This window comes from Melospiza melodia, chromosome 2 (genome assembly GCF_035770615.1).
Source record: "Melospiza melodia melodia isolate bMelMel2 chromosome 2, bMelMel2.pri, whole genome shotgun sequence".
In the NCBI taxonomy this organism is placed as follows: Eukaryota; Metazoa; Chordata; class Aves; order Passeriformes; family Passerellidae; genus Melospiza; species Melospiza melodia.
In genome coordinates this window covers 230,096-254,438 of record NC_086195.1, presented here as the reverse complement: position 1 = coordinate 254,438, position 24,343 = coordinate 230,096, and the positions used below count along the sequence as shown (strand labels likewise).

Here is a 24,343-nt window from a genome sequence, read left to right as displayed (position 1 = left end):
TCTCCCACCCCAGGCTGCCCACAGCCCTGGCTGCGCCCCTGCCGAGCTCCGGCCTCAACACCTGCACCTACCTGCAAGAAGCAGGTCCCAACAGGGGTGCTCTCCTTCAGGGACACATTGTAGAAGTTACTCCTGAACACGGGCTCATTGTCATTGACATCCTGCAAGGCCACGTGCACCACAGCTGAGGAAGAGAGCGCAGGGGTTCCCCGGTCCGTGGCCAGCACAGTGAGCTGAGGCTGAGGGTCCTTTTCATAATCCAGAGGGGCAGCAGTGGTGATGATGCCGGTGGCAGGGTCAATGGTGAACCAGCTGGAGTGGGTGTCGCGGCCATGCAGGATGCTGTACCGCACCTCCCCATTGGGACCCTGGTCCTTGTCACGAGCTGTCACCTGCAGGACAAAGCTGCCTGGGTACACCACCTCGGGGATGCTCTGCTTGTACTCCTGCTGGTCAAAGAGCGGGGGGTTGTCATTAACATCCATCACCTGCAGCACAAAGGCTGATTCTGCCCGCAGCGGGGGCGTTCCCGAGTCAGTAGCTGTCACCCGCAGATCATAGGAGTCTCTTTCCTCCCGATCCAGAAGTTGGTCCACGCAGATCAGATAGATTATGTTGTCCTTGGTAGTGAGGGCAAACTTGCCATCTCCTCCCTCCAATGTGACATTGACATTGGAATACTCTCCATAGTCGGGATCGGAAACAGAAATGCGTGCCACGTACTGTCCGGGCTGGGCTCCCTCAGAGATCTGTGGGGAGCCATCCTCACTCAGAAAGATGATAGTCATGGTGGGCTGGTTGTCATTGTAGTCACGCACGTGGATAGTGACAAAGGCTGTGGTGACCTCAGGATGGACAGCCTTATCCCTTGCCTGCACCACCAGCTCGTGCACCTTCCTCACCTCATAGTCCAGACCCTTGTTGAGCTTGATGACTCCGGTCCGGGCATCGATGGTGAAGTACTGCTCGGGATCGCTCTGCCGTCGGTTGATCTCGTAAATCACATCCCCGTTGTCACCTTCATCTGCGTCAGAGGCAAAGACCTGCAGGATGCTGCTGCCAGGTTTCAGATTCTCCGAAATGAGCGTGTGATAGCGGCTCTGGTTGAAGCTGGGGGCGTTGTCGTTGATGTCCTGAATGGACACGTCCAGTGTCATCTGGGTGCTCCGGGGCGGAGAGCCCCCATCGTAGGCTTCCAGCAGCAGGGAGTACGAGGAACGGTTCTCCCGATCCAGAACGTTGCTGACCACCAGGTCCAAATACAGGACCCCGTTGGGTCCTCGGCGCGTTTCCAGGCGGAAGGCCTGCCCCACATTCCCTCCCTTAATCGTGTAGCCTTGTGTGTTCAGGAGGCCACTGTCGGCATCAAAGGCCGGGTCCAAGGGAAACCTGCTGCCAAGGGGGGTGTGCTCCGGGATCTGAAAGGTGCTGCGCTGCTTGGGAAACGCTGGGGCATGGTCATTGATGTCATTCACCTGGATGTTCACCTCTACCGTGATGCCCTCTGGGGTGACAGCAATGAAGCTGTAGCGGTCCCGAGTCTCCCGGTCCAGGACACGAGCTGTTTTGATGATCCCTGTATTCTCATCTATCCCCAAGTCAGTGGAGACACCACTGCCCTCCTGTGCTGAGATGAAATACATGTAGGCACTAGTTTCAGGGGGCAGGCCAGCACTGATGTCCCCAATGATGGTGCCAGCCGGCTGCTCCTCATCTATTTGTAGGTCCAGGGTGCCCAGGACAGCAGAGCCCATCGCTGCTCTCAGGCCCCCAAGAACAAGCAGCTCCAGCAGAAGCATTGTTGACCTCTTCATTTGCTCCATGGCTGGCAGCAAGCAGAGCAGAGGGTGGCTTGATCTCCTTTGCAGAGTTCGCTTTAATCCTGCCTGGAATGCAGACCAGAGGATACTGGTTAAGAGAGAGCAAAGGAGGGAGAGAAGGACAGAAAACAGCCTGGAGAGGGAAGGCCTGCCAAGTATCTGCTGCCCGACCACCATGTAACGCCCGTCCCTCCCAAGAAGCGAACGTGACAATATGTGTCAGAGCCTGCCCAAACAAAAGCCTGGCACAGCACCTGGAGGGAGCTCACACCTGGCAGTGCCCCGAGGTGAGCAGCTACGACCCTGTCACAGAGGCGCTTCCTACATGCCCAGGTGCTCTTTCCAGCCCCTGCCCGCCTGGCAGCACTGGCATCAGCTGCCCCCGGGCAGCAGCCCCTGTGTCTTTAACAGCCGAACGCTTCCTGAGAGGCTCAGAGCCTGTCTGCAAGAGGACACAGGGTTTTGGGCAAACAGCAGCCTTGCATCTCTCCTCCCTGTAAAAAGCTGGTCTCAAATTACGAGATAGCTCAGCGAGTCACTGCTTGAGACCCTGGCCCCCACCCCCTCTCTCCGCAGCAGCGTGCCTTTCAGGACCTCGGGGACTTAGGTGCCAAAAACCCGTGAAGTGCAAATCTGCTGTCCCTGGGAAGGGGCACAGAACTGGAGCGGGCTTCCATCCAGCGAACAATAACTCAAAAAGGATGCATTGCAAAGGATGTGCCCACAGCTGGGAATGCCCGGGATAAAATCGGGCCGTGCTCATTGTTTGGGCTGGCACGGAGATCGGCGGGTGCCCCACGCCGGTGCCATGGAGGGCGGCGGCAGTGCCGTAGGAACGCAGCGACTCCCTCGGAGCTGCCAGCTGCTCCGTCCCACACCCTCCGCCGCTCGCTCCCCTCCTTTGTCTCCTTCTCGCTGCTCCTTGCTGGCTCCGGCTCCTTCCCTCCCTTCCCCGTAACTGCGTGCATTGCAGCAGTGGGGGAGGGCGGCAGAGGCAGCCGCAGCTCCTGCAGCGCTGCAGCCGGACCGGCAGAGCCCGGAGAGCCGCCCGTGCCCGGGTGCCAGCGCTGCCTGCCCGGCCCTGCCCCGCCGGGAGCACCGGGTAACGGCGCGGCCGCGGAGCTGCGCCCGAACGGCGGCCCCGGCCCCGCTCCGCGCCGCGAACGCGGCCCCGTGGTCTGCGGGGATGGCGGCAGCATGAGCTCACTCTTGGACTCTCTTGAAAGCGTTTGCTGCTGGGCCCATAACCACACTCAGGAGCCGCTCATGTCGCATGCAGGAGCAAGAACCTCCCTGTCTTGGGGGATGGAGGTGGCTGGCAATGCCTGCTTTGGGGACTAAGAATATCAGCCCTTGACCAAAGAACTCCGCGGCGGTGTTAACCCTTCCCAGGGCACATATGATGGTATTCTTGGGTCCCCTTTCCCACCTTGGATCAGCTGTCTAGATTTTTTTTTTCCTGTGTAAATCCTGGGTTAGTGACAGAAACAAAATAATTTAAAAGTATTTTCTACTCATAAAGAAATGTTTACTTCAGTGGGCATCCATTCTGAGGCCTATCCACACAGTCTGAGGTAAATCCACATGCCCTTCTTGCACCCAGCAGGTGAGAACCCTCACAATGTCCTAGGACATGAAGTCAAAAGAAAATACTTTTGTGTGCTGCGATTTGGGAATCTGCATGAACTCAGAGGTCCTAGACAGGTCTGCCTCTCTGTTGGAGCTAGTTTTAATTCCCCAGATGGAGGGGTAACTGCCTACCCCCAGAACATGCTGGAGGAATGGGGTCTGAGGTAGCTTCTGTGATGAGACTGCACCATTGCAATGGTGTTGCATTGCAGATGCTCAGGTCATGGGAAGGGCCAGGGCAGAGAGTTTAAAGCCTTGTTAGGAGCTTAGACTCTTGGGCAGCTTGGACTCTGGAAGAAATCAGGGCACAGACATGGGGAAAAGCCCACCTGGTTCCATTAGTTACCTTGAGAAGCCAGTGAGGCTTTATGGACTGCTGGAGGGGAGAAGAGAGACTTGAAAAGCAAATCTGGGGAGTGTGAAAGCAGCTGAGAGCACTAGCACAACCAGGGAACAAAAATTAGGGTCCCTGGGCTGGAAAACTGGTGATGAAAGCCTGTATAAGCTTCTCCAGTTCTATCCTCCCTGGATGCAAGTGAGTAGTTTCACAGCAAGCCTATCTTTCAGCTAAAGGTGGAACTGAACATTACTGGAGTGCACCAGTGGGAGGTACCAGCCATCCTTGGTGCCAGCAGAGCCCTGTTACAACGAGGTGTGCAGGTTTGGGTCAGAGTGAAGCAGCAGTGACCTCAGTGGATGCAGAGTCACAAAATCGGAACAGCTGCTTTCAGTTAGCAGAGAGCTCAGTGCGGGGCTGCTTGGCCGCTCTGTAACGTGAGCCACGCTGCCCCGCTCCCTCTGTGTCCCTCCCACCACCGGGCACCCTTGTGAAGAACGGCACCAGCAGCCTCTGAAGGAAGCTGCCAGAATCTCTTCACACAGGTCTTTGAGGTCCAGAGCCATGATGAGGAGGTTGACAGGAAGGGCAGCTAAAATGGAGTGAGCTGCAACATCCATCTAAGCCTAGAGCTGACAGGCTGGAGCACCAGGAGAGCCCAGCCTACACGGAGCAGATGTGTGATATTTTGAAATAAAAAAGACATGGAATTACATTGGGACCACTGTGTGCACCCTTGCCAGCAGTGCAGCAGCTTGTGCCTGCTGTCAGCCATGAGAAAGGGGAAGTGGGCTGCCAGCAGCCCCAGCAGAGGAGCTGGAGAGACGGCTCCCCCTGTGCACGCCACAAACAGATGTCAGAGGGCTTGCTGTGCGAAGGCTCCATGAAAGCTGCAGATGCTGCTGATGCCGTAGCCCAGGTCTGACATGAGAGGCCATGACTCGTGTAATGATGTTTTTGAGACTCCAGTCCAGAAGAGGAAGCCTGTTTAATCTTTGCTGAGCACTGGTCACTGACCTGGAATACGCTTTCCTCCTGTACATTCACAGAGATTCTCTCTCTCTCGTTTCAGATGTCTGCCCTCCACACCATGCCCAGCCCCGACTTGCCTGCAGCGCAGCCTTGGGCTAACAACTCACGTCCAGCCTCTACTCTACCTACCACTACCCAGCCACCTCCGTGCCTCCCGGCTCTCCCACCATCTCCCAGCTGGGCCTGCAGGACCGGCACCCTTCTGCTGGCGGCAGCCCGGCCCCACAGGCTCATGACCCTCCGCTACGGCCCGAGCACTCAGAGCGGGGTGGCGCTCCTTTGCTGCGGATGCAGTCCAGTCCCTGCTGCATCCCTGTGAATCCCATTTTTGTGCCACACTGGGGCTCCCCGCGGGCTCTCCCGTCTCTCAGAACGCATCCCCCACAAAGGAAAGTCTAATGAAACATTTCCGCGCCGGAGCCAATTCCCACAGTCCCTGTCTCGGGACATCCCCGCTCTGCATCGGCCCCTGCCGGATTGTGCCCATCGCCAGGGCGCCGCGGGGCCTCGCCTGCTCCCCGTACACCGGAGCTGTTGGGGCTCGCTCTGCCCCGAGCTCCGGCCTCCCGGGGCTGCCCGGCCGCCGGGCCCAGCGTCCGCTGCCGCTCCCCGTCCCGGTCCCTGGCGCTCCGGACGTCCCGCACCGGGCGGCCCCGGTGCCGGCGCTCTGCCAGCCCCGCTCCCCGCTCCGCCCGTGCTCCCAGCCCCCGCCCGGCGCCTCCACGGTTCCGCTGAGCGCCCTCGCCTCGGCGGCTCTGCCCTGCAGCGGCACCGGGAGCGCCCGGTGCCGTGCCGTGCCGTGCCGCGCCGCCCGGCAGCCGGTCCGGCGGCGGCTCCGCGGTGTTGCGCCGCCTCGGGCGCGTCCCCCGTTCTCCCCCGCCCCCCCGCCCCCAGCTCCATTGTCTCCGCGGCGGAGGCAGAACAAAGCGCCCGGTCCCGGTCCCGGTCCGGTCCCACCGTGCGACGATGCCACCGTGCGGGGCTCCGGCAGGGGCCGAGCCCGGCGCCGGGACTTACACTGCGCGTCCCGTGCCGGCGCCGGTCACATCCCGCGGGGTCCGGCCCCGCCGCGACGTCCCGCAGCCTCCCCGCGGCTCCGGCGCCGAGGTCCCTCCGGCCCGCCGGCCGCTCCGGTGCCCCGCGCGCTCCGGCGCTGCCCCGGTGCCGCGGCCGCCCCGGTGCGGCGCTGGCCCCGCGGAGCGCTCGGCGGCGGGTCGGCGCTGGCTCGGCGCTGGCTCGGCGCGAAGGCTCCTGCTGAAACCCGAGCCAGCGCCGCCCTCAGCCCCCCGCTCCCTCCGCCGCCCCCTCCCCGCCCCGCACCGGAGCGCGCCGGCGGAGCGCGGCCCCGGGGCGGCCCCGGACGGGCGCGCGGGGCTGCGGGCGGTGCGGCGGGGCGGCCGGGCTCCAGGGCCGGGGAGCGGCACCGGCACGGACAGGGAGAAAGGGCTGGAGCCGGGCACAGAAGGATGGAAGGAAGCGGCGGGTGCCGGGAGCCCGAGAAACTGGGAAGGGGCTGGCAGGAGCCGGAGCAGGAGCGGGACGGGATCGGGCAGGGAGAGGGCTGGGCAGGGCATGAAATGGGGCTGTGGGCGACATGATCACAGGCCATTCTTTCCTCTCTACCGCAGTTGCTTCTTCGGCTCAGAACCCAAAGCTCAAGCGCCTGTGACTCCCAACACCTTGACTCACATCGGGGCTCCGAAGGTCCAGCCTGGTCCAGGCTCACTCAGTGCGCCTGTGCTACAAGGGACTGGGGCTCCACCAGCCTATGCCAGGGTAAAAACAAGACTGATGACTGTCCAGCCATCTCCACCAGCAGCTGGCTCAGCCCAGCTTGGCCACTCAGGCAGCTTTTCCCTGCTCCAGACAGGTCTCAGCAGTCTGTGTGTCTGTTGGAGCCATGCAGCCTCTAGGACCAGTAACCGCTGCTGGACCTTCTTTGATTTCTTAGTGGAGAAACTGCTGTGGACTAGGCTCTGTTGCTAAGATCATCTGCTAAAGACCATGGCTCAGTGTGCTCTGAGATGGTCAGATGGTCCTTACAATCTTGTGCCTGTTCCAGTTCCAACAACTTCAGCCTTGACTTAGCTACCACGTCTCTTCTTTCTCAGACAGACCTTTAATGGCATTTTGTGTAGAGTACAACGGTTCTCAATCCCCATGTGTAAGAAATCAGGCGAGGAGGGTGAGAGACTGGCACGGCTGAGTCAGGACCTGCTGGTCAAACTAAAGAGCAAGATGGAGACGCACAGCCAGTGGAAATGGGAACAGGTATCCCAAGAGGAGTACAGGGACCTTGCCCAGCTGTGTGGGGAAATGATGAGGAATGCTAAGGCACAACTGGAGCTGACCTTGGTGAGAAATACAAAGAATTATAACAAAACTTTCTACAGGAATGTCAGCCAGCAAAGAAACATCAAAGACAGTGTACCCTGCTGATGAACATGACTGGCAAACTGGTGACAAGGGACAAGGAGAAGGCTGATGGGTTCAGCCACGCTGCACAGGATTGTTGATCTGGTGGAGCGCAGGAAGGCTCTGCAGAGGCGTCTGGGCAGCCTGGGTTGATGGGCTGATAGCTGATGTTCAACAAGGCCAAGCGCTGGATTTGAATCACCACAACCTCAGGCAGCACTCCAGGCTGGGAAGCTGGAAAAGGACCTGGGTGTGCTGGCTGGCAGTGGCCAAACATGAGACAGGATGTGCCCAGGTGGGCAAGAAGGATAAACGTGGGAGAGTATGAGCCCAGGTGGGCAAGAAGGACAAACATGAGACAGGACGAGCCTAGGTGGGCACCTGGCTTCTGTCAGCAATAGTGTAGGCAGCAGGACCAGGGCAATAATTCCTCCCCTCTGCTCCACTCGGGAAAGACGTGTTTGACAGATTGATCCAGAGAAGAGCCCCAAAATTGATCAGAGATCTGGACCACCTCTCCTGTGAGAATATGTTGAAAGAGTTTGGGTTCTTCAGCCTGGAGAGAGTGGGCTCTGAGGAGATCTTAGAGCCCCTTGCAGAATTTAAAGGGACGTTATGACAAAAATGGGGACAGACATTTTAGCAGGGCCTCTAATGACAGGACGTGCTGTTTTATAAAAAAACCCAGCAGATTCAGACTAGGTATAAGGAAGAAATGTTCATGGTGAGGGTGGGGAAACACTCAAGCTCAGGTTGAAGGGGGCTCTGAGTCCCCTGATGAAATAGAAGATGTCCCTGCTCATTGCAGGGGGGTTGGAGTAGGTGACCCTTAAAGGTTCCTCCAACCCGTCCCATACTATGATTCTATTATTCAAACTTTACAGTCACCTTTAAGAAAGCGAATAAGGAACTCAGAGAAGCACCAGTTTGTGGAGGTCATCAGCACACCTGGAAAACTCAGAGACTGCAGCGTCTCAGAATCCACTTCTGACCATATGGAGAACAAAGAGGCAATCAGGAATACTCAGTGCAGATTTAGCAAGCACAGATCATGCTGAGCTGCCCAATTAGCTTCTCTGAAAAAACGATTGGCTGTATGGATAAAGGGAAAGCAGTGGCTTGGCAGCATTGACAGCTGCTCCCGCTGAGTTTTAGTTCACAACCTGAGGACATGATCTGAGTGAATGGAGCATTGGGCTGGAGGCTGGTGGCACCTCTGGGCTGTGAGGGTAGCGATCAGTGACCCAATGCAGCCAACAAAATACACCAAGCACTCATTTAGGAGCCAGTATTGTTCAGTCTTTGTTGATACTCTGTGATGACAATGGAGTACAAACTCCAGGAGATGACACTATGAGGGGTCACTGATATGTGGCTTTTTAGCCCAAAGAGGTGTCTAGAACCTCACAGAAAGAAATTAGCAGAAGTTAGATCTGAGTCAGAATAACCCCACAATTGCTACAGGTTGGGAACCATCTGGCTGTCGTAGTCCTGCTGAAAGGAAGATGAGAGTTGGGATGAGCATGGAATGAAGAGTCAGCAGGATGCAGGATGCCCTCACTGCAAATCAGGCAGACAACTTCTCCACTGCATTAGGAGAATGGTCAGCGGCAGATCGAGGGAAACAATCATCCCCCTTGAGCTGGGACATTGTGAAGCCACAGCTGGAATCCTCTGTACAGTTTTGTCTCTCCCTGTTCATGAGGGATACTGAAAAGCTGTAGGAGGTAGGTAGTGCTCTGGGGCATCTGATCAATTTATAACAAGACACTGAAGAAGGTGGGCTCTCTGCTGATGCTGAGGCAGTGGGGCTGTTTAACAGCATCCTGCTGCTGCTGCCTCAAGGACAGGTTACAAAATGATGGAACCAAATGCTGACAGTAGCACAATAACAATGACCGCACTTACGCCTTGAGAGATTCAGAATGAAGATTAGACACTGGTTTTTTTCACTGGGAGAGTAGTGTGGCACTGGAAAAAGCTGCTCACAGAGTAGTGAATCTCATCCACTTGCAAGTTTCCAAGGCTAATCTGATCTATTATTGCTGATTGTCTTCACATAAGAGGTTGGATTATGCAATTCTGGACACCCCTGTTAACCACAGGACTGTCTACCATGAACTGGTGAATTTCATTCCATTTCTGTTATGCTACTCCTTAATAACAGCTTTTTGCTTTTATGATGTCCCAGTCACCCTCTATACTCACAATGCCTCTCGATGCTGTGTCACTAAGCTAACTTATCCATGTACTTTTTTTTTTCCTGAGATCTTTACTGAAAAAAATTGAAATAGAGGAGCTCTAAAACTGACCTTGAAAAGACACTGCATTTCCTCAAGCATAAAACTCCTAATTTACTATTACTTTTTTTTGCCAGTCTTCCACATTTTAGTGGAAGTTTTCATATTAATATCTGTCTTCTTCAATTGAGTAAATAATTTCTCATGTGTTACTATAGCACTGCAGTTCACATAGTCTGCTCAACTGAAAGGTTGATCCTGGCCCCAAAAAAGCCACTTATCAAGGTGTCTAATGTGCTATTCTGGCATAATTTGGCAAAATTACAGAATCATAGAGCATGCTGAGTTGGAAAGCATCCACAAGGACCATCAAGACCAACTGCTGGGCTTGCAGAGCACCATGCCCAGGAGTCTGTGTGTACATCCAGGGTGCCCCGTCCCAGGGGCAGACCCTGGCCCTTTGCCTTGTTGAACTTCATCTGGTTGATGATTATCCTGTCCTCTGATTTTTCCAGGTCTCTTTGCTAGGCCTCCCTGCCTTCCAGGGAGACAACAGCTCCTCCCAGTTTTATATCAACAGCCAGCTTGCTCAGTGTCCCTTCCATTCCTGCATCCAAGGAATTCATGAAGATGCTCAAGAGCACACGGCCTATCACATTACCGACATGTTTTCAAATTATCATTTTCAAATCTGCTTTGAATCCTTTATACTACTGCAAGCACTCTGCATGTTCCTAGGTCATTCCCTTCAGTCCTTCCTTATTAGTCCTCAGCCCCATGGCATTACCCCAGACCATCAAACAACCCTCCTCTCAGACTTGCAATGAGTTCTCAAGTGCTCTCTCTACTCAAAGATATAAATTAGTGGATTCCTTTTGGTCTTCTAGTAAATTCTAGTTTACTAGATATTCTGGGAGCCCCTTTGCAGGAGAGGGGAGAGCACAGCCATATTATTGTCTCTCCCACAGGCATTCTGAGGTGCATATGGGGGCTGGTAGGAAGAGGTTAAGCCAAACTGTGCTTTGTGAAGGCAACTATGTCACAGAAGCAAGAGCAAAAATACATTATTCACCTCCTCAGGGCAGACCATTACTGCCTGTCATATTCATTCAGTGCTTTGGTGAACTCCCGAAACTGAAATAATGTAGGAGGTGATAAAATATGGCAAACTGAGCCCAAGCTCAGGTGAGATGAGCACAGGGAGCACTCTCTGTGTGCTGCAGCAGTGCAGGCTCCACGGGGGGATGCCGTGGTACCAGCCCTCAGAATGCTGCCACACCGACCCCGAGCCCCGAGTCAGGAACAGCCTCCCCAGGCTGGGCCTGCTCGTTCCTGCCCTCATCCCCAGCACAGGGAGGCGCCCGGGCACCTTGGCCCTCCCTGCTGGACGGCAGCTTGTCCCAAAGCCGGCGGTGTCCCCCGGCAGGGCAGCCTGTTGGGCCCAGAGGCCCTGCCCGTGCAGGCCGCAGCCTGGCTCCCAGCCCCAAACAGGAAATCCTTCTAGGACATGCTCCGGCTCCGAGTCACGGATGTTTGCAGCAAGCAAAGGCTTCCTCCATGCAGAATGCAGGTTAAAAATAAAACAAGGCACCTGCTGGGAACATGCGTGGCTGGGGCTGCGGGGAAAGTGAGGGCACAGCTCTCCCTGAGACGGGGAAAGTCTTTTTCACGTGGGATCCCAAGTTTGCCTCTGCCATTTTGAATTCCCTTAAAAACCGTGAAAGAGAATCCATTAAATCCATGGACAGAGAAGGCACTGCAGGGTCATTTCACCCTCAAGTGGAGCTGGTACCTCAGCTGTTCAGCTCTGTATTCACAAGAGGAAATGCTCCTGTGAGCTGCCTCTGGATCCAACCCAACTGGAGAGCTTTGAACTCGCAGTGGAAGGGTTCTCCTGCATTCCCTGCTTGTGCAGATGGACACAGAGCTCTGCCACACGCAGCTCTCCCAGCAGGCACACATTCCTGGGCCACAGGGGCTGTTCTTGAAGCTCTGGGTGCAAGGTCCACTCCCTGGGCTGCATGAGATGGATGCTTTTAAGGTACAGCAGGTAGAATTCAATTTGTGGATGAGAATGTTTACACTCTTGGAAATTTGGTGACGCTCTTGCAGGTATTTTTTAAATAGCATAGTAGAGGCAGGTTTCAAACAGAAGAAGAAAGATCTAGGACTGTCAGATGATTCATTCCCTCACCTCAAGGAGGTTCAGTTGAATCCAGGGTACCTGCCATACCTCACAGATGTGCACCTGGCTAGTTCTAAAAGTCCACCCATAATGAAGATTTCAGAAACCTGCCAGTCAATGTATCTATCCAGTGCTAAATTTTCTTTACTATTATTTAACATTATTTCTAGTACTACCTGTCATGAACACTGGAAGTAAATTGTTCTCTTTGCAATGTCCTTTACAAATCAAGGTGGTGATCATGTCTTTTCATTCTTCTCTAACCTAAATTGCCCAGAGCATTTGATCTTTTCATATTGCATTTTCTGAACCTCTCATTGTTCCCTCTGGACATTCACAAATGTTTCTACATTCTCTGGGGTGCACTGGCACACAGTACTGGCCACAGTCTGGCTGTGGGTCTGATCACAGCAAAGCAGAGCCAGAAGTGTCAGTTCCTCCATCCTGCAAGTCACATTCCTGTTTGTACCATCTCATACCATGTTATTTTGTTTTTACAATATGCCCTCAGCTGATTAATATTCAACCTACAGGTGCCTATAAACCAGACCATACAGACAGTCCTTCTCAGTCTATCTTTACAGTTTATTGTTCCTATTAAGCACATAAACTTCCTAACAAGGAATAATTATACTACTAACATTAATTTTTAAATTTCTGTCAATGTTTTTAGTATCTCCACTAATGATCTTCAAGGAAATATAAACTGACTAAACAGAAGGTCACAGAACAACAGGAAAATTCTGTTACTGCAGCTTTAGTGATGCAAACTTAATGTTTGATATTTATAAAGACTGCAGAAAACTCAAAATGGCCAGAGAAGACTCATTAGAATGAGTCAGGATCCAAGGAACAAGGTTCCATGTGAAGACCTTCAGTAAGAGTTTAAAAAGTAATGATTTCTAAGGATCTCTAAGAATGAAAATTTTTAATTGCTTCAATAATAATCATGTTTCAATCCAGCAAGTAAAGGTGTAACAGGAGACATGCTGTGGAGCTGAAGTTATACAAACGGAAAGGAAAGAGGAGTAGTTCAGTGGAAGGAGGAATGAATCACTGTAACCATGAAATCACCATAACCATGAAAAAGACATAACAGATTCCTAGCAGTCAGAGTTGTACATCTTGGCCGATGAGGGTGCTGGGCCAGCTCGCACGGACCATGCTTTTGCCCAGAAAACCTGCACACACGGCCCCGAGATCGCTTCCAGCCCGGCGTTCTGCAGCCCTGCGAGCCCGTGCCTTTCCCAGGAGGCAGAGCCGTCCCGGGCTCTGTGATCGCTGCGATGCCCAAGGGAGCGGGCAGCGCCGCCCAGCCCCGGTGTCCGAGCTGCCCCGTGGAGCCCTGCCCAGAGCCAGGGCTGGGCCGTGCAACCCAGGAACCGGCGCCTGGGAAAGGGAATGAGATAATGACCAGAGGAAACCGTCTCATGCGCGTTCATCTGCGCGCCAAGGCAGAGCTGCGATCACCATTTCCAGAGGGTGCGCGGGCTGGGCCGAGCCCTGCGCTGCTGCCGGCGGCGCTTCCTGCCCTGGCTCTGGCTCTCGGCTGCTCCGAGCTCTCCCCGTCCGCCTTTGCAGCGGGGTGACCTCACTTGGCAGCGGCCGGAGCGCTCCGCTCTCACCGGAGCCCCGAGCGCCGCTCGCCGAGGCCGCGCTTCCTCCCTGCAGCAAACAAGTCTCCTTCTGTTCCCCCGAAATCAGCTGGGAGGAAGCGGGCTGGGGGGGCGGCTTCCGAAACGCGGGATTGCGATCGCAGACACAGCCTCGGGCTGGGCCAGGGGCTGCGGGGGGACCCAGGGGCTCCTCAGGAGGGGCAGCGCCTTTGGTGGGCACACACGGGTACAGGTACAGGGCAGGGGGACAGTGCCTTTGGTGGGCACACACAGGTACAGGTACAGGGCAGGGGGACAGAGCCTTTGGTGGGCACACACAGGTACAGGGCAGGGGGACAGTGCCTTTGGTGGGCACACACGGATACAGGGCAGGGCAGGAGACAGTGCCTTTGGTGGGCACACACAGGTACAGGTAAAGGAGGGGACAGTGCCTTTGGTGGGCACACACAGGTACAGGTAAAGGAGGGGACAGTGCCTTTGGTGGGCACACACAGGTACAGGAGGGGACAGTGCCTTTGGTGGGCACACACAGGTACAGCTAAAGGAGGGGACAGAGCCTTTGGTGGGCACACACAGGTACAAGCCCCATGGCAAAGGACCCGCTTATTCCAGGGAAAGGAACAAAACAATTTGTGAATTACCCCTTCCTAAGGAACATGGCTTTTGCTTTGGAGGAGTTTTCTATATATAGTGAGGTGATTATTTCAGAATGGAAAATGTTTGTTCAGGAAGGAAAGGCTCTGAGATCAGCAGAGTCAAATCTCACCCACATGCTGCCAAGTCCATTGGAGTCCTCTGCCCAGCAGCAGGACAAGGAGAATTCTGCAGGGATGAGGGTGCCATCCAGGAATTGCCCACTTGCACCAAATTTATCTGTGCTTAAGCTTTGGTTCAAGCTGGGGTCTGCTATGAGTGGCAGGTCTGAAGTAAGATCTGATGATTTCTCCAGGGGAAAAAATGCAGATGGCTTGACCTTCTTTTTCCCCGAGACAAACCATGTTTATCATCCACAACTGTTGCACTGGGATGCAATGACATCCCACAAATACTCTGGACTGCAGATGCCAGCAGCAAAAGGAGCAGTGCCACAGCGAGCAGAGTCTGTGCAGAATGTGCTCCATGCACACAGCAGATACCACAAATAGGGTGGGCAGCTGTCTGCGGAGAGGATCACCAACACACACACACAGACACAGAGACACACACGGACAGACACACAGACACACAGAGACACACGCAGACAGACACACAGAGACAGACACACAGAGACACAGAGACACACGCAGACAGACACACAGAGACACACAGACACACAGACACACAGAGACACACAGGGACACACGCAGACAGACACAGACAGACAGACACACAGACACATACAGATAGAGAGACACACACACAGACACATGCACACACACAGACATACACACAGATAGACACACAGACACACAGACACAGACACACACAGACACGCACAACACATACAAACACGCACACAGACACATACAGACACACACGCAGCCACACAAGGACTGCCCAGGGGAACGCAGAATGGACTGGTATGGTGCAGCTCCATCTTGTGGGAGTTTCTCAATGCTGAACTCAGGAATTTTATTTATCTGTGGTGTGGCGTTGCTTGTGAGTCACACACTGACCAGTGCCTGCTAAACATACCATGTTTGAGCTATTTAAAAAAAACACAATAACAGATTGTTACCTTGCAGTTTACCATGATGCACATAATCTGACAAACATGTGACCATTGGGTAACATCGCCTGATCTAATCCAAGTCACAATCCCAAAACATCCCTAGATGAAAAGTGCACATATGAGCCTCCCATTCACTTTAAAAGGTACTCAGTCCTCCAGGTTAAATCCCAGCCCTGTTGCTCCTCCCCAGACAGAATCAGGCTACAAACCATTACTTTGCTGATCCTGTTTTACACAACCTTAGGGGCCATAACTGATCCAGAAGAAGGAAGAAAATTTGGCTTATGAGTTAATGATTTAATTATCCAGAAATAACTTGGGCCACTGAGAGGTGCTGTGAGAGAAGGGACAGGTGATTCAGGGGGAATACAGATGTGTTATCCAAGCAAGAAAAGGGGTAGGGAAAACCCAAGCCCACGTGGAGTCAAATATGGCAAGAGATGTGAAGTGCAGTGAGAGAGGCTTCTGCAGAGATGTCTGCAGCAACAGGAAAACTGAGGAAAACGTGGAGCCACGACCAAACAGGGCAAGCAGCCCAGGGCTGAAGGATGTGGAACAGCAGGGACTGCAGGGCTGAAGGATGTGGAGCAGCAGGGATTGCAGGGCTGAAGGATGTGGAACAGCAGGGATTGCAGGGCTGAAGGATGTGGAGCAGCAGGGACTGCAGGGCTGAAGGATGTGGAACAGCAGGGATTGCAGGGCTGAAGGATGTGGAACAGCAGGGATTGCAGGGCTGAAGGATGTGGAGCAGCAGGGATTGCAGGGCTGAAGGATGTGGAACAGCAGGGATTGCAGGGCTGAAGGATGTGGAGCAGCAGGGATTGCAGGGCTGAAGGATGTGGAGCAGCAGGGATTGCAGGGCTGAAGGACGTGGAGCAGCAGGGATTGCAGGGCTGAAGGACGTGGAGCAGCAGGGATTGCAGGGCTGAAGGATGTGGAACAGCAGGGATTGCAGGGCTGAAGGATGTGGAACAGCAGGGATTGCAGGGCTGAAGGATGTGGAGCAGCAGGGATTGCAGGGCTGAAGGATGTGGAGCAGCAGGGATTGCAGGGCTGAAGGATGTGGAGCAGCAGGGACTGCAGGGCTGAAGGATGTGGAGCAGCAGGGATTGCAGGGCTGAAGGATGTGGAACAGCAGGGATTGCAGGGCTGAAGGATGTGGAGCAGCAGGGATTGCAGGGCTGAAGGATGTGGAGCAGCAGGGATTGCATGGCTGAAGGACGTGGAGCAGCAGCCTGCAGGGATTGCAGGGCTGAAGGAGGTGGAACAGCAGGGATTGCAGGGCTGAAGGATGTGGAGCAGCAGGGATTGCAGGGCTGAAGGATGTGGAACAGCAGGGATTGCAGGGCTGAAGGACGTGGAGCAGCAGGGATTGCAGGGCTGAAGGACGTGGAGCAGCAGGGATTGCATGGCTGAAGGACGTGGAGCAGCAGGGATTGCAGGGCTGAAGGATGTGGAGCAGCAGGGATTGCATGGCTGAAGGACGTGGAGCAGCAGCCTGCAGGGATTGCAGGGCTGAAGGAGGTGGAACAGCAGGGATTGCAGGGCTGAAGGACGTGGAGCAGCAGGGATTGCAGGGCTGAAGGATGTGGAGCAGCAGGGATTGCAGGGCTGAAGGATGTGGAGCAGCAGGGATTGCAGGGCTGAAGGATGTGGAGCAGCAGGGATTGCAGGGCTGAAGGATGTGGAACAGCAGGGATTGCAGGGCTGAAGGACGTGGAGCAGCAGGGATTGCAGGGCTGAAGGACGTGGAGCAGCAGGGATTGCAGGGCTGAAGGATGTGGAGCAGCAGGGATTGCAGGGCTGAAGGACGTGGAGCAGCAGGGATTGCAGGGCTGAAGGACGTGGAGCAGCAGGGATTGCAGGGCTGAAGGATGTGGAACAGCAGGGATTGCAGGGCTGAAGGATGTGGAGCAGCAGGGATTGCAGGGCTGAAGGATGTGGAGCAGCAGGGATTGCATGGCTGAAGGACGTGGAGCAGCAGCCTGCAGGGATTGCAGGGCTGAAGGAGGTGGAACAGCAGGGATTGCATGGCTGAAGGATGTGGAGCAGCAGCCTGCAGGGACTGCAGGGCTCTGGGACCAAAGGGGAGCTCCAGAGCAAGGAACAAACCCGCAGTGCAGCAGAGTGGCACGGGGAGCACTGCCAACAGAGACCCAAAGGATGCCCCCACGGGTAGTGAGGGAGCTGGGCAGCACCACTGTGAGGCCACTCGTGACTCCCTTTGAGAGGGCCTGGTGCTGAAGGGAGGCTCCTGACAACTGGAAGAAAGTGAATATCACTCCCATCTTCCAGAAGAGCAAAAGGGAAGATCCAGGGAACCACAGGCCAGCCAGCCTCACCTCTGCCCCTAGAGAGGTGACAGAGCAAACCTTCCTGGAAAGCATCTCCGAACACAAGAAGGCCCTCAGGTGATTGGGAGTAATGAGCAAAGATTTTAGCTCAGCTGGTGAGAGCATGGTGCTAATAATGCCGAGGTTGTGGGTTCAACCCCTGTACGGACTTGGTGATCCTTGTGGGTCCTTTCCAGCTAAGAATGTTCTGTGATTTATAAAGAGAAAATCATGCTCAATAACCCAATAGCTTCCTACAAGGAGATGATTTAGGGTAGGAAAGATCAGCAGATGTTGGTGGCTCAGCTTCAGTAAGGCTCTAGTCAGGAAGGATAACCACAATTCCACAGTGATTTGGATTGACAGGAACTGAAAAATCACCTATCTCCAGCCCCCTGCCATGGACAGGGACACTCCTCACTGGACCAGGTTGCTCCAAGCCCCATCCAAACTGGCCTTGAGCTCTTCCAGTTACCAGATGGGTTAAACCCTCCTCACCTCACCTTTATGAACACCTGCATGGGATGATTTTTCCTCCTTTCATTAAATTGAATGACACCTTAGGTAACTGCAGAGAATGTCAGTCCCACAGCTGGTGCACAGTCACTGATTTTAAAGCCAGGGTGTTAGTTATCCTTTAAAATATTCATTTTCACAAGCTGGAGTGTAGTTTTATATTTAACATTTCAAAGTTTGTGATACTCTTCTCCTCTCTGATGTTCTCTTTGATGGCCAAGAACAGGCTCCTGTCTATTAGTGAGGATGGAAGTCTTTGGCTGCCACTAATTTGCCATGGGGTCACAGGTTCACAAAGCAGACAAGGTACAATTTCCAGTTTATAGCATTTATATTTTCCTGCCTTACAAAATCTGAACACTTTCCAGAAGCTCATCAGGCAATGCTACAAACCCTCTCTGATGGACTCTACTGGAGGTGTCTGTGAGGTGAGGGACGCAGTAAGAAAGCTGTGAAAGCTGGGGCATGTCTGTAAATCAAATTACGTAATGCCAAGTATCTTCAAATAAGCAGATCTGCTCCCAAACAATAATTTCTCCTCACCTGGTCTCTCTAAAAGAATCAGGCTGAAGAGCATTGAACCCTGATAACTGACCAAACAAACCAGAAATTTATTTTGTCAACTGATGGCCCAGTACAGAGCAGGGAGACAGAAAATCTGGCTGGATAACAGAACAGCCTAAGTAATTAAAAATATGAGGAACTTAACTAAAAATGTTGTAAATTTCTGGTGGCTGGTAACTTCTCAGTGAAAACATGTTTGTGAGGGGCTTTGCTTTGGGTTTATTTTTGTTTTGTTTTGTTTTAATTTTTTGTTTGTGTTTTGGTTGTGGGTTAGGGTTTTTTTTTTCCTAACATATGTTATTAAATCAAGAAAAAGATAATTCAGTGAAGTTCTATGGTGAGTTTTACAAGATGACAGTCCAACTCACAGTACTCTTTCTGTTGGTTTGGGGTTTATGACTGCTAGCAATTTCATTGCTGGATCATTTAAACCCTACAGTTCTGAAGATTATACCCACAGTTATATGTGTGTTTAGACTGTAGATCTTATAATCACTAGATATAATTAAACAAAAGGGTCAAGAAGATTCAAGGATTGGAGTTTTTCAAGGATAAGAATATTCAGTGTTACATTATCATGGATTGCAAACTAAAAAACCCCAGCCTTAATTATGTGAGCACGTCTCTGTTATGTCAAAATCTCCCCTCTTTCAGTTTAAAACCATGATTCCGTGTCCTGTACTGAAAGCAAAATATGATCTCAGGCAAGTGAACATTCTCCATTCATCCTGGATCTGACAAACCTGGAAAAGCGTTCAAAGTGAAATCCTGTGAGCAGGGAGCACCACAGTAGAGGAATCAGGAAAATCTGTGTTGTGTTTTAACCCGAGCAGGCAGGTTCAGATGGCATTGGGAAGCATTTCTTTAGCAGGAAGGCTGGTCCAGCACTGCAACAGACTTTCCAGAGAGATGGTCAGTGCCCCAGGCCTGTCAGTGTTTGAGAGGTATTTGGGCACTGCCCAAATACCATCCTCTGAAATGCTGCACTTGAAATCCTCAGAGCGTGTTACTTGAGACTGCAATAACACAAAAGGTAAGAAATTTCTGTGTTAGTGATGAGGAGTAGAAAGAGAAGAATGAAACAAGGCAAAAAGAAAGAAAAGGTTATTTGCTGTTCCTTTCCTGGGGGAGGAAGCAGAGAGCTCTCACAAAGAAACAACCGAGCCCAGGAGGAGGAAAGAGTCTGAGGAATGAGCAAAAACAGGTCAAATCCACCTGAAATGAAGGAGGAAATAAGCCAAACTTCGAACCTTCCCCTTTTAAATTAGGAAGATGGCAGAGTGAAAGTGGGAGGGAGCAGTGCAGGAGGTGAAGGAGATCCTAGAAGTCTTTAAAGGCCGAGGATTTTCAGGGGTTTGATTGTAATGGAAGAGAAGGAGAAAGCCGCTCAAGGGCAGAGAACATCAGAGCATGAAGAGAATTAGCCAGAGGAGAAGTGTGAGCCGTGGCTGAGCAGACACAGAGAAAGAGCAGGAACCGAGCAAAGGGAGGCAGGCAGGGTGAGAGCAACGCCCGAAGCTGAGCACAGCTCTGCTCTCAAGGGAAGGTGGAAGGAAGCAGGGTAGAGGGAAAGGCAGCAATGGAAAAGCAGCAGGGCAGCGCTCCCCCAGCTCCCAACTCGGTTCAAACAACGTGAGTTATCAATTCAGACCTGAGAAATGTCAAATAAAGGCACTGAAGCTGCTAAAGACTCGGGACATGCCCAGGGAGACCATGAAGGTGCCAGAGACAGATCCATTTCTTACAAAGTTTCAGAAACTGCAGGAAAAAGCAAGGTGATATTAAAATCAGCAACATGACCAGTTGAATAAGCAGAAAAGAGGAAGGAAACATTAATCAAATTAAGGGGGACAGAAGGAAGCAGCAGCTCTTGCAAATGGATGCAGAATTTAAATTTATACTTACCATGGGAAAACAAAAACAAGGCAGAGAAAGGAACTAGCAAGGGCAATGGCAACCACTAATAGATAAGGGTAACCAGATGGAAAAACAGCATCAGCAAGATGGGAGGAATAAAAAAGTAAGAATGGCATATAAACAAGAACCCTCCCTCAAAAAAAAAGCATTTGAAAGATACTAAGCAGACAATTTTCATAGTAGGACCTCAGGGTGCACGACTGTACCAGAGGAAAAGTGCCTGATTGCAGGGGAAGGCATAAAAATTACAACTAAACAGAATTTCAAGAATGTATTCGTGAGGGTTTGTTAAACTATGGGAGAGGGCAGAAAAAGTACTAGAAATTATAACTATGTATTAACAGTCCACAAAGCTGCAAATTTAAGAAAAATGTATAAAAAGCAAAGCTCTTTAGGCATCACTCCAGCAAGGAGCCTTTCCCAGAGGATAAGAACGTGCTGCGCTGCTGCAGTCCCTCCCTGCGACAGACTGGGTCAGGACTGCACTGTTCATCAGCACTGCAGCTGCCAGCAAACTGTCTGCTCTGCACTGGGGGCAGAAAATTAAAACCTTCCTTGGTGCTGCTTTCTCCTCTCAGAGCAGAAAGTGCCTTCCTCCCCATTATGAAACCCATCCCCAGCCCAGAACAAAGGCTGGAAGTTTCTGGCAGCTGCAGATCTCACCACAAGAAAGCAGGGCCAGCACGATTCATCCCGTTTCCTCCCTTGCCATCCACGTGTGGGGCCCCAAGGTGATGACACTGTGGCTCAGATGCTGCAAGGCCAAACTCATGGAGCTCCCTGGGCACTGAGGAGGTGCCTGTGTCAGGCTGGGGCATCCTGGAAGCAGAAATGGCAGCAGGATGAAACGGTGACAAGGAGATGCTGCAGAACCGGGAGCCAGAACATGAAGGACGTTCCCTGTGCTAGTCCTGTCCATCTAAACCTCTGGGAATAAATGGGGGTGTGTGATTCTGGGTTAGACATCACGGGGATGGGGAATTCTAACCTGGGAAAGCAGGCAGAACATGAAGGACGTTCCCTGTGCTAGTCCTGTCCATCTAAACCTCCTGGGAATAAATGGGGGTGTGATTCTGGGTTAGACATCATGGGGATGGGGAATTCTAACCTGGGGAAAGCAGCACGACATTGCTGACCAACACTGCAATACTGGTGATCCTGGAAACATCAGGAAATTGGTAAGAAATAATGTCAGCTGCCAGCAGACAGAGTAGATGCACCATGGAGCTGGGAGCTTGACAAAAGCTGCTCACAGTCCAAATACAGATTGGATTTCATTTTCTAAAAGTCTTGTTGTAGATCCATACCAGTCAGTTTTACAACTGAAGAGACTCTGTGCCCTCAGCCTCTGAATGCAGAGGAGAATTTAAGGAATTAGTGATTGCATTAGGTGATCATTGTGAATCACAACTCCTTTCAACTCCTAGCCAAGAGGGGTTTGAAATGCTGATCCCAGAACACTGACATTATGCCACTAATCATTTTTACTGAAATAAATGTAAATAATGCCAATCCTTCTAGCTGAACTAGATGATTATCGGTCTCTTTCAACTGTTCTATTTTTCATATATGCTTCAAAACACCTTTTGGCCTAGCTGTCTCATTAAAGTGGAACCTCTGCTTTGTTGGTCACCCAATGCAATCACTAATGCCTTTAATTCCTGCTTTCCAGGACACAGGCACCAATCTGCACCCATGAAGTGCTGTGTGGCACTCTCCTGGAAACAGCCCTACTGCTGGCAATCACCTATTGGGAAAGCACAAGAGGGTTTAAGTCAGAAGTTGATTAATCACTGATCAGTGTTGAATCAGCTCTTCATGTGCTACTGACAAAGGTCTCACAGACATCACCTACTTCTCTCTGATGTGTCAAAAAATCCTTTTTTTTCCCTTCATGCTTTTCCCCTTGGAGGTATGAAATTTGGTCTTATCCTCATTTTTACAGACAGGGAATTGAGACAGAGGTGAGGAGGAAACAATGGAAGAGCCAGATTTTTGAAAGCTTTCAAGTCACCAAAGAAACTGTGAAACAGTCAGTGTGTAACTTGTGCATTTGGAGAGAGAACAAGGCAGGGTCTTTATCTCTTAAATACAAAAGGAGCTCTGAGAGGCTGAGTCTGCTGAGCACAGCAGCTGCAGGAACAGCAGCCCAAACACCAGGTCCCTAAATACAGGCATAAAGGTGACTTTTGGAACTTCAGCTTCCCTCTGTGGAAGTTAAAGGCTTCTGTCTTGCCCAATAACTCTTTGAAAAAAGTCCACACCGTGCAATAACTCAAACTGCAGTTTGGCCTGTACAGACGATGCCTAGAGAGGCAGACCTGGGACAGAAGCGGGACAGAGTTACAGGAATAAAGCAGGGATTTGTTAAAAGGCCTTTAAAGGATGCACCTTGGGCAGCACAAGGGCCTGGCTGTGGCTCCACCCAATGATGGATGATGGGTCACAAGCTTTCACACTTTCGTAAGTTTTGGTCCATTTCTATATTTGGGTTAATTACAATTGCAGCTCCAGGTGATGCAGTCCCACCCTCCCAGACTGCTCTCCTCCATTCCCTGCTGTTTGCACTTTTTGGGCTGAAGCTGCAGTGGTGTCCTTGGTTCTGGGCTGGAAAAGGATTGTTCTGTGGGACTGAGCCGAGAGGAGAACTGCTGACACTTTATGTGGAGTTCAGAGTTACACACTAAGGCAGTACAGAATCTGGAAAATATGAAATCTAAAACTTAAGGCACCACAGAGAGCAAAGTAAATCCATCCAGTGTTTCGAGGTCTCTGAACAGCACAGACATACCTGCAACACAGCAGCACGTGCAGTGCCAGTTCATCAGGAGTACCATGCCATGAGTGCCATCCATGTTCATTCACAAAATGCAGAGAATCACTGAATGCAAATGCAACAGACGCATTTGGTAATGTGCCCTTAAAAGAGGGAAAGCAGCAGGTGGCACAGGAGCTCTGTGGTGGGTGAGCAGATGAAGAGAGCTCCCACTGAGCAGAGGAAGGCAGGTGGAGCTCAGCACACCTTGATGTGGAGCTTGAGACTGTCCTCCTGCAACAAGACATAACTTTCAGAACTCTAGTAATTTTTCCAAAATTGCTGATTCCAGCAGTGCCTAAAGTCTCTTGTCTTTCAACATGAACTGGATAACACAACTTTAAGAAGTTCTGAATTACTAGCAAGTAGATTTTAAAAGACCACAATATTGAGTAAAAATAAAACACAGGGAAGCAAAATATCCTGGGACAGCAACGTACCTCTGCTGGTGGTATTCCAAATCAATTGGAATCAATTTCATTTCTTGGAAATATACATTGGCTGTGCAGTTAATGGCAGTCACCATTACTTCTGACAATGTGTGGCCAACCCTTCCACTGCTCTGTCCAGGGCTGATACTGTAGTATCAAACAATTTCACAGGACATGTCATTTTCATCCTATAAATGTCAGCACTCTGGTACTTCCCCCAGATCCTCTGTCCAAGTTCTCTGCAAAACAAGAACAACAGAAAAACAAAACCCCCATCTTCAGCATTCTCGTTTGCCCCAACCAAGTCTTGATTCACAAACCCATCTCACTGTAATACCAGTGCAAAACCTATCCAGACTAGCATTTCAGCACATCCATGTCTCACTTCCTCTCCTCTACTGCAGTCTCCACAAGCAATAGAACAAAGCACTCTTGAAAGCCCTCACAACTGTTTCCTGCACTTTCCTTGTCACTTCTGTGACAAGACGGGATGATTGTTTCTTCTCTTCACCGATGACATCACTGCCGTTATGTCTAAGGATATCTTCTAAAATTCCTTTCTATCACTCTTTTTGATGGAGACAAGATTCCAGTGAACATCAAAGACCGAGAAAATCACGGTATTTTCCTGGACAGTGATGGGGTTTTCTGGAGATGCTTACACTATAAACAATGACCAGGAAGCGTGTCTCGTGTGACCAGGTTCCTGTGGTTGCTGTCAGCGATCGGGGCCGGTGGATGTGTCCGGTGCCGGCTGTCCCTGCCCGTGTCACCGGGACGGA

General features: G+C 51.9%; 1 protein-coding gene and 1 long non-coding RNA gene across 2 annotated transcripts in view; both read right to left on the bottom strand.

Annotated features, from left to right (window-relative positions):
* The window catches only part of DCHS1 (dachsous cadherin-related 1), a 45,301-nt gene extending 39,425 nt beyond the window's left edge, over nt 1–5,876 (bottom strand). Inside the window, exons 1-2 of the mRNA XM_063179723.1 lie at nt 5,836–5,876; nt 72–1,886 (exon numbers count right to left, since the gene is read on the bottom strand). Coding sequence (XP_063035793.1) covers nt 72–1,823 — 1,752 coding nt within the window. The 5' untranslated portion in view covers nt 1,824–1,886; nt 5,836–5,876. The remainder of the gene's footprint in view (nt 1–71; nt 1,887–5,835) is intronic.
* A 17,034-nt stretch (nt 5,877–22,910) lies between these two features.
* LOC134415038 (uncharacterized) lies at nt 22,911–24,326 on the bottom strand. Its single transcript, XR_010026901.1, has 4 exons — nt 24,224–24,326; nt 23,571–23,800; nt 23,107–23,364; nt 22,911–23,015 (listed from the first exon to the last, which is right to left on the bottom strand). It is a non-coding gene; the product is annotated as an uncharacterized LOC134415038 (long non-coding RNA).
* Nucleotides 24,327–24,343: the final 17 nt, after the last annotated feature.